The sequence below is a fragment of the Callithrix jacchus genome, chromosome 2, assembly GCF_049354715.1.
Source record: "Callithrix jacchus isolate 240 chromosome 2, calJac240_pri, whole genome shotgun sequence".
Lineage (NCBI taxonomy): Eukaryota > Metazoa > Chordata > Mammalia > Primates > Cebidae > Callithrix > Callithrix jacchus.
In genome coordinates this window covers 76,730,439-76,742,490 of record NC_133503.1, presented here as the reverse complement: position 1 = coordinate 76,742,490, position 12,052 = coordinate 76,730,439, and the positions used below count along the sequence as shown (strand labels likewise).

The 12,052-nt window shown below is 41.8% G+C and overlaps 1 protein-coding gene across 6 annotated transcripts in view; it reads right to left on the bottom strand.

The window, feature by feature from the left end:
• The window catches only part of MEIKIN (meiotic kinetochore factor), a 107,369-nt gene extending 99,691 nt beyond the window's left edge, over positions 1–7,678 (bottom strand). For 4 of the 6 annotated variants that reach the window (XM_035290917.3, XM_035290919.3, XM_035290916.3 and 1 more), the window contains exons 1-4: positions 7,343–7,520; positions 7,114–7,207; positions 6,565–6,652; positions 4,240–4,300 (exon numbers count right to left, since the gene is read on the bottom strand). In XM_035290917.3, coding sequence (XP_035146808.1) covers positions 4,240–4,300; positions 6,565–6,652; positions 7,114–7,207; positions 7,343–7,472 — 373 coding nt within the window. In that variant the 5' untranslated portion in view covers positions 7,473–7,520. Of the gene's footprint in view, positions 1–4,239; positions 4,301–6,564; positions 6,653–7,113; positions 7,208–7,342 lie in introns of all 6 variants that reach the window. The other 2 variants (XM_035290918.3, XM_078364921.1) reach the window with 1 other exon arrangement.
• Positions 7,679–12,052: the final 4,374 nt, after the last annotated feature.

Here is a 12,052-nt window from a genome sequence, read left to right as displayed (position 1 = left end):
TATAGTGTCTGAACTGCTGTTTTTTAGATATTAGAATCATTGGACTCATCTTCTTTTTCTTTTTAAAATAAGAATTTTATTGAGATATAATTCACATGCCATAAAACTCAAAAAAAATTTTTTTTTGAGATCTCTATCTTGCTCTCTTGCCTAGGCTGGACTGCAGTGGCATAATCTTGGCTCACTGCAACCTCCACCTCCTGGGTTCAAGCGATTCTCCTGCCTCAGCCTCCCGAGAAGCTGGGATTACAGGTGAACACTGCCACGCCAGGCTAATTTTTTGTATTTTAGTAGAGACAGGGTTTCACTGTGTTGCCCAGACTGGTCTTGATCTCCTGAGCTCAGGCAATCCACCTGCCTCGGCCTCCCAAAGGTGTGAGCCACCATGCCTAGCCAAAACTCACTCTTTTAAAGTGTACGATCAATGGGTTTTTGTATACTTATGGAGTTCTGTCACCACTGACACTATTTCTATCCTTAATCTTCTCTTTCATGTTTGTTCAAATTATTGGAATATTTCCTTAAATTTATCATCCAATTCTACAGAATGTTTTTTGATTTCATTTTTTATTTTTTTAAATGAATTCTTTTAGTGCTGAATGCTTTTTATAGGAGCCTGCACTTGTTTCATGGACATAACATTTTTTCATCATCTTGAGGATATTAATGATCTGTGGCTTTTTAAAAGAATTTTTTCTTGTATTGTCTGTGTCCTTCAAGTTTTTTTCATTTTTATTTTCTTTTCTTTTAGGATCTGTTATTTTAAATGTTTGCTTCAAATGTCTGGTAATTCATGAATGTTCAAGAATGAGGTACCAAAATGGCATCGTAACTGGGGCTTTGGAAGAAGTGGATTTTACGGAAGAGTATTTAGACAGGGACCAGGCCATAATGCCATAACACACAAATTTCACAGTCTTCTCCTGGGCACACAAGAGGAATCCTCTAATCTTCTAATTGGAGTGTATTTGCCTGAGTGCGTTAGGGGTCTGGGGATTTCACATCAAAATGTAAGACTTTCACTTAATTCCCTTCCTCCCCTGCCACTGCTAGTTTTCAGTACAGTATCCTTGAATCCAGTCCCTCTGCTTCAATATCTTAGACTACCAGGGTGGAAAGAAGCATAGTTGCCTGGCCACAGTGTGTTAGGGAAAGGATCAAAGCATCTAACTGCTACTTTTAAAGAGTCCAAAAAAATCTTATTTTAAAGATTTCCTCCAGGAATATGTAATGCCTCTAATTCCTGAACCTTTAGCCTGAATCAGTTTGTTTCTTGGTTTGTCTCTACTCTAGATGCCTAGTTTTCAGCTTTTTTTTTTTTTTAAGATTTGTTAGGTCAATTATAATTCATTAATCTACCTTCCAAATTCCAAACTTTCATTAATTATCTCTTGCCAGCTGAGGTCTCTTCTTTTTGAACCTATGGCTTTACAACATTTTTATGCCTTTACTGATGTCTTAGTAGGGTTTCAGAAAAGAGAAGTTAATGTGTATTCAATCTTCAACATTCAATATAAATCCTTAATTTTTCAATGTGTTATAAAGTTACTAGATTCTGAGGTAGAATTAAAACAATAAATCATACATCATATGTTAACTAGAATTTTGTGGGCTGCTCAAAACTTAGCCCATCACAATATTTTATTGTGGGAAAAACTATTTCAAGTTTCAAATATCAATTAGCAAATGAACACTTAGAATACAAGCAGTTTGTAAGTTAGAGACAGTTTATTTTCTATTTCCTTATACCTTTCATATGTCAACTTGATAAACCTAGTAATCAAGGACATTTCTCATATATTTAAACTATGATTTTAGAAAATACTGATTATGGTTAGACAGTATTTTCTCTAAATAAAGTACAAGACCCATCCAACAAGCATCTGAAACACTCGACAATTGTCTGAACCTGTATTATCTGTAAAACTGTATTCCAAGCATGGGATAGGAAGATAAAAGGTAGTGCTAATTCTCAATGGCTTTAGAGCTATTTTCCTCTTTTTCAAGAGTAAAAGACAGACAAAAACAATTACACTGTGGTTTTGAGTCTTTTGACAGAAGTATACAGAGTGCCACAGAACTACCAGAATAGAACAAGTCACCTAGAAAAAGAGAACAGAGGTCAGGAGAGGATTCCCAGGAGAAATGGCTCCTAAATTTATTTCTAGAAAAGTTAATAAGGCAAAGAAGGGAGAGTAAGGAGAGAAAAGCATTTCCTGAGTACATCCTATGTTCTTTTGCACTGCACTCTAGGAAATATTCCTCTAGTCTATTTTCTAGCTCACTAGTTTTAGCTGAATTAATTCCAATATTAGGCTCTTTTGTTAAGTTTTTAATCTGACAATATTTTTAGTTCTCAGGGACTATAATTTTTTTATAGCAGCTTGCTATATTATGGATTCAGTGGCCTCTTGTATCTAGAGATAGTTAGTTTTGTGCCATTTCCTCAAATGTTAGTTCTGTTTGCTCTATTTATTGCTTCTTTTCCATAGAACTGGTTTTCTTCAAAAGTTTGGCTATTCCTCATTGTCTTATTCATGTCTCTGAGAATCTTTTTATAAGACAGTAAGTAAAAATTCTGAAATAGTGGCTTTCTTTTGGAGATTTTGGAAGAGTGATGAGACATTCTGGCAACTTGTGTTCTAGGTGGAGATGTCCTGTATTTTCTAGGTATTGTAGGTTACCTGGGGACACTGCCCTAAGTGGCCAGGGTCCACACTGGAAGTCTGTTGTATCAGAAGTCCCACTTCAGAGAGGCATACTAACTTTATTGTAGAGTTAACAAACATAAGAATTGCCTATGTCTTTTACTTTTTTCTTCCTCTGCTATCATGTGGCAATATGGAGTTAATTCAGACTCTCCTCTGTTTTTCAACCTAGTCCCAACATTGACCCATAAGAGCCAGCTCCCCTGATAGTTCACTTTGCTTGGGGTAATTCTCAGGGTCTTCTCCTGGCAGCAGGCACTGGTAGCTGCCAGAATTTCCAATATAAGAAGGGTATAATGAAAAAGGGACCAGATATTTCAAATATAGTTCTTAACCCATCACCTTGACAATTCATTCAAGACCTCTTCTATTGCAGTCTTTTGCATTTACTGATCAAGGATTTAGAGTATTTCTAGAGCTACTTTTACCTCTGCAGTGTTTTTTTTGCTCTTGATATGTTCACCAATCTTGTCTCATTTGCTTTTAAGAATTCTTCTGTATTTCTGATGTGCTGGTGGCCTCCTTGTTTTCAAAATAATTTTGATTATACCAATATGTAGATGGCTCACAAATTTCTATCTCCAGCCCTCCATATCTAACTACCTGTTTGATATTACTACTTAGTCATCTTAAATGCACTCAAAACTTAATATACTAAAAACTGAATCTCTAGTCTTTTCCTCAAACCAGTTTTTCTTTCAGTGAACGGTACTACCTTGTATCCAGTTATACAAGCCAGAAACAGTAGTCATCTTTGACACTTCCATCGCCTTCACTCTTCATTTGCCAAATCCTGTCTCATTACCTAAAACAGTCATCATATCAACAACCTTGTTTCCATTTCCAATGTCACCATCCTAGTAGAAGGTGCATGATTTCTCCCCTAAATTACTTGAACAGCCTCTTAACCGCACTCCTGATTCTTTCCAGTCCGTCTTCCACACTGTAGCTGAAGTGATCATATCACTCTCTATTAAAATGACTTCAATGACTTCCTGCTGCTCTGAATATAAACATCAATATTTTTTATATAGACTACAAGGCTGTGCAGGGCCTCAAACTGGTTGTCTAATCCTGTCTTACAATCACATTTCCTCCTACTCTCTGTACTGCAATCATACTGGCCTTCTTCAGTTACTCAACACATAATGCTCAGTCTCATGTTAGAGCTTCCCTCTGCCTGAATTTCTCTTTACCCATCTCTGCAAAGTTAATTTCTACTCTTCTTCAGATGTTAATTCAATTACCATTCCCTCATGTAAGTCTTCCCTAATTTCTCTAACTAAACTCAATTAATCACACTCAAGTCAATCTCTTTTATAGTGCTTATCACAACTGTAATTACCACATTTACTGGCATGTGCCTAAAGGCTTTCAGGATGAGATTTACAGCACAGTCAGAGGGATTCACTTTGGAGTAGGAAAAAGACACCTCTTCCACTGAGATGGGAAGATGGGGAGAGATATGAATGGATGCTTATGTTTGGAGGAAAGGCAGAAAGCAGAGGGAGTTCACATCAGACAGTCTTACCTGATACTAGTTCGCTATTTGATGAACTACTGTCAACCTGGAGGGTATCAGTAACTGATTCCTAAGTGAAATAAGAATTAAAAATACAGCAAAATTATGAGATTGACCATTTTTATATTATTATCTTGTACCATATTGATTTGATTAGCTTGGAAACATCAACTTGGATATGTTTCATATATATAATATTTTCATTCAGTTTATTGTTTAGATTTAAACTGATATTTAACATTAAACCTAAAAATAAATATTAAATTATAATACTATGAGCATATCTTGTAAACAACAATATGCTAGTCAACTAACTACTGTGGGATGACAGCAAATAGCAGATAGAGGTGAATACTTCTCTGGTTCCCTCATGGGGAGGGGCTTTTTTTTCCATCTATAGAGGGAAATATATAAATCAAAAGAAAAAAACTGTTAAGTCTAAAATACTAGAAATAAAATTAAAGGCAAGTAAACAAATATGGAAACATTGGTTATATATGTGTATACAAAAGTATAACTATCTTTAATATATAATAGACATTTCACGGAAAAGTACAAATGGCCAATAATTTGAGAAAAAAAATCAACTTCCCCAGCATTCAAAGAAATGAAAAGTAAAATAACATGCTACTTTTCATCTATCTATCTATATTTCACACACACACATATATAAAAAAGTTTCAGGTAAGTTGGTGCTGATTTATCAACATGAATCAAAAACTTGAAACATGATCCAACCTGTGATCACTGCAAAGTATCTTAGGGTAACAATGTGGGGTACAACAAAAAGCTTTTGTAACAGAATGTCTATGGATATCAATAACAGCAAAACCTAGGAAACAATCTCAATTTCCCAACCACAGGGAAACAGTAATACAAATTACAGTGTATCTATCTACAAAACAAAAAAATTTGAAGACACTAAAGGTCACATTTTTGAAGACTATTTAATGCATGAGAATATACAATAAGACAATTTGTAAGTTTTTTTGAAGCACAGCAAAAAAAGGAACAGAAAGAAATACATTAAAATTTGAAGAAACTTTCAAAACACTATTTTTGTATAGTGTAAATACAAGGACTATTTTACACTGTTAAAGTATGGGATAAAAGCCTTAAAAAAAATGCCTTGTGGGCCGGGTGCGGTGGCTCAAGCCTGTAATCCCAGCACTTTGGGAGGCCGAGGCGGGTGGACCACGAGGTCAAGAGATCGAGACCATCCTGGTCAACATGGTGAAATCCCCGTCTCTACTAAAAATACAAAAAATTAGCTGGGCATGGTGGTGCGTGCCTGTAATCCCAGCTACTCAGAAGGTTGAGGCAGGAGAATTGCCTGAACCCAGGAAGCAGAGGTTGCAGTGAGTCGAGATTGCACCATTGCACTCCAGCTTGGGTAACAAGAGCAAAACTCCGTCTCAAAAAAAAAAAAAAAAAAAAAAAAAGGCCTTGTGTTGAACCTGCCTTTCCCAAGAAACATGTTATAAAGGAATTATTAAGTTAAAAAAATAGAACTTGGCCAGGTGCGATGGCTCATGCCTGTCATCCCAGCACTCTGGGAGGCCAAGGTGGGTGGATCACTTGAGGCCAGGAGTTCAAGACCAGCCTGGCCAATCTAGAGAAACCCTGTCTATACCAAAATTAACTGGGTGATGGTGCATGCCTGTAGTCCCAGCTACTCAGGAGGTTGGGGCAAGAGAATCGCTTGAACCCTGAAGGCAGAGGCTGCAGTCAGTGAGCCAAGATTGCACCACTGCACTCTAGCCTGGGTGACAGAGCAAGACTCTGTCTCAACAACAATAAAAAAGGAAACTTAACTATGAAGTTTAATGCTAATGTCAGATGAGTCACAAGCAATTTTTAAAATCTGAGTTTCCCTAAATTAGTGCTGTGTAGTTTTAAAATATAGTACAGAATTCATATTAAATACAGCACCTCAAGAAGTTACATAATATTCTAATGAATAAAAATTAGAATGCTCTGCAACATATTAAATACAATATGTTTCCAGTTGTTAATGGAAAATCAAATGGAAAACATGAAAAAGGAGTTATTAAGTAATGTTTTTTCTCATACAGAAAATTCACCAATTATGGACGTTTCTCCAAAACTTGTCAAAGGAAAGAGAAAAACAAAACTGTATGACTGAATGTGAATCTACCCCAAGTCATAAATTCAAGGCCCTGTCTAAAGACACATCAGTCTTTGTAAAAATACTGGAGAGCTGTGTAACATCTACTGAACAAAGAACGTTTTATTCTTTCATCTGGAGGTACCTCAGGTACTGATAGTCTCTACACTGAGTGTATCCAAGGACTAAATGAGAAACATACATACACTCAACGGTGCAATCTTCTCATCCTGGATGTCTTCACTAGACCTGTTTTCTTGTAGGCTTTTCTCTCCTGTAATTCTTAAACGAGGGCTAACAAACAACACAATTAGTTTGCACCATTTGAACTTGGCTCTCCCTGTCTCTGTTCAGATTGTTCAGAATCTGAAAGGCTCTTTAGGGACATCTTTAGGAATAAGGACCACAGTGATGACTTGCACCAATACCCAAATGCAGTGACACAATCATAGCTCACGGACCAATTTATCTCACTTCCTTTTATGTAAATTGGCAAACCTTCCCCAGCCCCCTTTTTTTTATTGCCCATGAACTATGCAATGTTATCCACCATAACTCAGGGAAGCCTTCCCCCTTTTAAAAATAAATCTTTCCACAGTAAAATTTTGGGGCCTATTTTCTGAGAAGAGTGAAATCAGAGTACTGTATTTGTTTTCTTCACTGACTGTTAGAATAAAGGGCTACTAGCAGAAAATTCAGACTGAAGTTTTCTGAGGCAGCCAGCCAGGGTGGGGCTTTTACTCGAGGCTACGTACCTGGGCGGTCTAGAGCTGCTACTTCCCCGGCTGCTCTGCTCTGTTTTCTCTGCAATCTTAGGCAACCCGTGCGCCTTGCTTTTTCTCTTCGAACCTGAGAGAGGGCGGCATGTTTCAGGGCAATAGCCCTGGAAACCCACCCACCGGCTTCAGGGGGGCCCTGGGCCCGAGGCCTAGCACCCCCGCCCGCCCCCGGTCCCGCCCCGCAGGGCTGTTTGGCGAGGTTTACAGTGAGCGAGGCTTGAGCCTGGACCTGGTGGGGTCTCCGCCTTCGTGGGAGAGCCTAGGTCTGGCGTCGGGGTGAGATTGAGCCTTTGACCCGCCCGCTTTTTGCGGGTATACACCCGTAGCGACCACATTGATATCCCACCCTTCCCCCAGGCCTCGGGCGCCTCTGGACCCTCGATGGCCTGCCTTCCAGAGGATCTGGGCTAAGTCCCAGGGAGTCAGTGTCCAGGCTATGCCCTGGGAGCAGCCCCACAGCAACTTAAGGAGCTAAAACAAAATCCCCAGAACTACAGCCGCCGGGTCCGCTCCCGCCTTTTTAATCTCTGTGAAGCCGCGCAGAGGCTTCTGGGAAGGCGGAGGAACGAAGCAGCCGCGCAGCCCCCTGAAAGGGCCGTGTGGTTACTGGGCCGCTAGTGCAGGCTCCCTCAATGCCAGCGAAATGGGAGTTTTTTGGAAAAAACTTTTTTTTTCTCCAGGAGAAGGTTAATTCAGCCCCTCTCCTGGGTCTGAGCACTTAGGTTTCCCCTGTAGCTGCATGCTTAATTCATCTGGGCATGCAGGAGTAAAGGCGTTCCCTCCTTTGAATGGGCCCAACACCTCCTCCAAGCGAGCTCTTCTTATCAGCGCTGCATAAGGCCTAGCAATGGAGTTTTAGGCCACGAGTACAGGCAGTCTTTTGAGGGGTCAACCTCAGAGAAGGAAGGTCACAAAGAGGACTGAATACACCTTAAAGTGACAAGGAGCTTCTCCCTGAGGAATCAACTTCAGTCCCCTGGGCCTTCAACTTACTGGGAGCCTATGGTAATTAAGACTCTAACCAAGCCTCTGAAGATCCCTGGCTCTAGGAGGCTGCTTCTGGGTAACAGTGTCCCTTAGCCTGTGTCCAGGATCCATCTCTGGACACTTGGGCATCCTTGTGGTTAAGGTAGAAGATATCATAAGGGCTCTCTTTTTAGTGCCCTGGGCCTTAGCTTGTTGCTGCACCAGATCAATCTGTTTCAACCTTTTTTTTCCTTGTTTTTTGAGACAGGGTCTGGCTTGTCACCCAGGCTGGAGTCCAGTGGTATAATCATAGCTCACTGCAGCCTCAAACTCTGGGCTCAAGTGATCCTCCCACCTCAGCCTCCTGAGTAGCTAGGACTACGGGCACATGCCATTGTGCCCAGCTGATTTTTAATTTTTTTTTATAGAGACAGGGTCTTGCTATGTTATCCCCACTGGTGTCTTGAACTCCTGGCTTCAAGTGATCTTCCTTGGCCTCCCAAAGTGTTGAGACTACAGGTGTGAGCCACCTCGCCCAGCCTTGGTTTGACTTTTATGTAACAAAATTGTGAGTTGTTTTTCAGTTGCCATGAACCCTCAGGTCATGTAACCTGAGCATGCTGCCTAGATGAACCAAGCATGCGGCCACAGGGGAAACCAAGTGCTCAGATCAAGGAGGAGGGCATCAAGCAGATATGACATGGCAGGATCCAACGTTGTTGAGCTCTGACTTCATCCCATCCAGGATCCAGTCAGAGCCTCCCAGCATCACCTCATTACAAGATCCAATCAGATCACATCTCATTACTCTATGCTTATAAAAACCAACCCAAACCCCACCTTAGGATGACAGATTTGAGCATTTCCTCCTGTCTCCTTGCCAGCCCACTTGCAATAAAGCTTTTCTTTTTCCAAAAGCCGGTGCCATGATATTAGCCTCTATATGCATCAGGCAATAAGCCCATTGATTGATCATTAACAAAATCTTCTTCTCTGTCAATTAGAGAGATGTTGGAATTACCTCCCTTTCTCTCCATACCCTGGGTTGAACCATCTGTTATTGTTATGCACATAAAAATAACCATCTTTTTATTCTAAAAAGTGGAAATATTGCATAACATTTAAAATGCAGTTTGAAGAGATAAAATTACAAAAAGCTCAAAGATTTTTCTATAACACTTCAATCTTGTATGTGTGAATTTAAGTACATATATATCCAGAATATTTTTGTAATATAATCATTCCAAATATTTTATTTAAAATCTGCTCACAAAAACATTTTGATAATCAATTTACTAGATAATTAATCATCAAAATATAGCTTTGTAAAGAACAGATGGTAGGCATTCTTACCTGGTTTTACCTAGTGTTTTGAATCACTGAATCAATATTTACTGAGCACCTTAATCTGTATTAAGCACTGTGGTAGGCCCTGGAGATACAGAGGTGAATCGGAAATGGTCCTTCAGTTAAGGATCTCACAGCACTGCTGCTGAGTCAAGCTCTGACAGAACTGGGCTAGAAGAGGGGGCTCTTTGGGAACCAGAGCCTAGCTAAGCACCTGCCATACTGCAGTAAACGGTAAACTGCTAACTCTGCTGCAAAACCCGCTATCTTGGTCCATATTCTGTTGCTTATAACAGCATGCCTGAAACTGGGTAATTTATATTTAAAAATATATTTCTTATAGTTTGGGAGGACAGGAAGTCCATGACAAGGGGGTGTATCTGGTGAGGGCCTTCTTGCTGATGGGGACTCTGCAGAGTCCTGAGGAAGTACCAGGAATCCCATGGGGAGGGCGCTAAGCATGCTAGCTCAGGTCTCTCTTCCTCTTCTTATAAAGCCATCAGTCTCACTTCCATGACAACCCACTAATCCATTGATCCATGAATGGATTAATCCATTAATGAGGGCAGGACCCTCTGACTCAATCACCTCTCAAAGGCTCTATCTCTTAACACTGCCACATTAGGGATTATGTTTCAATATGAGTTTTAGAGGAGACAAACATTCAAATCATAGCACCCAGCTTGAACTAGGCCAATCTTAGGCCCACCTTGGACAAGTGATGAACAGGTGAGCTCTCCATTGTGGTTTTCCAGGCTGATCAGAGCCAGCTGAGCTCACACATGTCCTGACTGCAGGGAGAGCAGAGCTCACTTCCCAAAGGAAGAGCAGGGACCCCTCATCCCAGGCTGTCTACCAGCTGCCCTAGAGATTGAGCCATCTATGGCAGTAGCCACTAGCTATCCATGGCTACCTACATTTAAGTTGAAATTCATTAAACTTAAAATTCAACACTGGGTTCCTCAGTTGCATTAGCCATACTTTCTAGAGAGTTCACACTGCAGCAGGGAGGAGGACTGAGTCCAGGGAGTTCAAGTTGGCTGGGGTTCACAAGGCAGAGCGCCAAAGAGGAGCAACTGCATGGAGAGAACTCCTAAGACTTGCAGAAGGGTTCCTCGATGTATCCATCGGAGTGCTGAACAGTGCACATATGTGATGAAACTACTCCCTCAAAGAATTCAAGAAGCAATCCTCAGAGCTCACACAGGGTCAGCAATAGTTTGTGTTCCCAATAGCCAGAGAGGAAAAATCTAGTGACTCATAGGACATCAGGTGGAATAGTCAGAAGGTTATTGCCTCAGTACTGGGGAAAAATTAGCCCCTAGTAAATGTTACTTAGGTTCTGGCAAACAAAGCTTAAAAGCAAGCCTCAGAAGAATTAAACTGTTTTCAAGTAATTTTACTGCATTCCAGAATAAAGCTGAAGAATATTTATAAGAATACAGGGAGGGGACTCAAGATGGCGCTGTGAGAACAACCCAGGATTGGAGCCCGCGTTGAATTCGCAAACGGTGAGTCAGTGCTGCATTTCCAGACTGATCTTTGTTGCCCACAGAACGGGGAAACTCCCAAGTATAAAAAGACACGGGACGCCAGGCAGTAGGTCTGCCTGGCGAAGCCGGCAGCCGGGGCGGCGGCGGCCGGCCCTACCCAGCAATCCCCACAGGGCGCGCTTGTCCGGGTGCCTTGTTGAACCGGCAACCTGAGACTTGAGAGGGCTGGACTTGAGACTGAACGAGACTTGCACAGTAGCCCAGCCCAGGGGATTGCAGGGACAGATCGTTTGGGATACCCAGTGGGACGAACAAAACCGCGATTTCAAACTACCCCAAGCAGACGGCCGGAGACGCTCTGTGGGGGAGGGGCGTCCACCACTACTGAGGCAACCTGCCCCAACTGATATACACGCCCACTGATGACGCAGCCAGCCGTTGCAGAGGCAACCCGCCCCAACTGAGATACACGCCCACTGCTGACGCAGCCAGCCGTTGCCGAGGCAACCCGTCCCTACTGAGATACACGCCCACTGCTGACGCAGCCTGCCATTGCTGAGGCAACACGCTACAACGAAGAGACTCCGCCGCAGGGCGTGGCGGAGACCACAGCAGAGCCGGCAGGAACAGCGCGAATCACACAACAGCAGGGCAGAGCATCGGCAGCCAAACAGTGGCTAGTCTGCCTTGGAGCTGGGCAGGACACCTGATCGGACATCCAAAAATAAAGCCCAAACCCCTCAACACAGAGCATTTGAGAAAAAAAAAAGGGTTGTTTAATGAGCTGTGTTGCAGCAGAATCAAACATAGCAGCCTAAAAGCCCTGAATGAACAACAGAGTGCACAGCTCAGCAATTAAACCCCTATAAAGTAGAAACTGTCTCCTCAAGCAGCTCCCTGACCCCTCTATATCCAAAAGACTGTCATTAGGCAGGCATCATCCTGGGACAAAGAGAGCAGAAAAAAAAACTGGTAGCATCCCTCGCTGTGCCACGGCTACTAGAGGTGCACCCCAGACAAGCAGGGTCTGGAGCGGACCTCAACAGTCATTCAGCGAAGGGGCTAGACTGGTAGAAGGAAAACCAAGCAACAGAAATACTTCATCATCA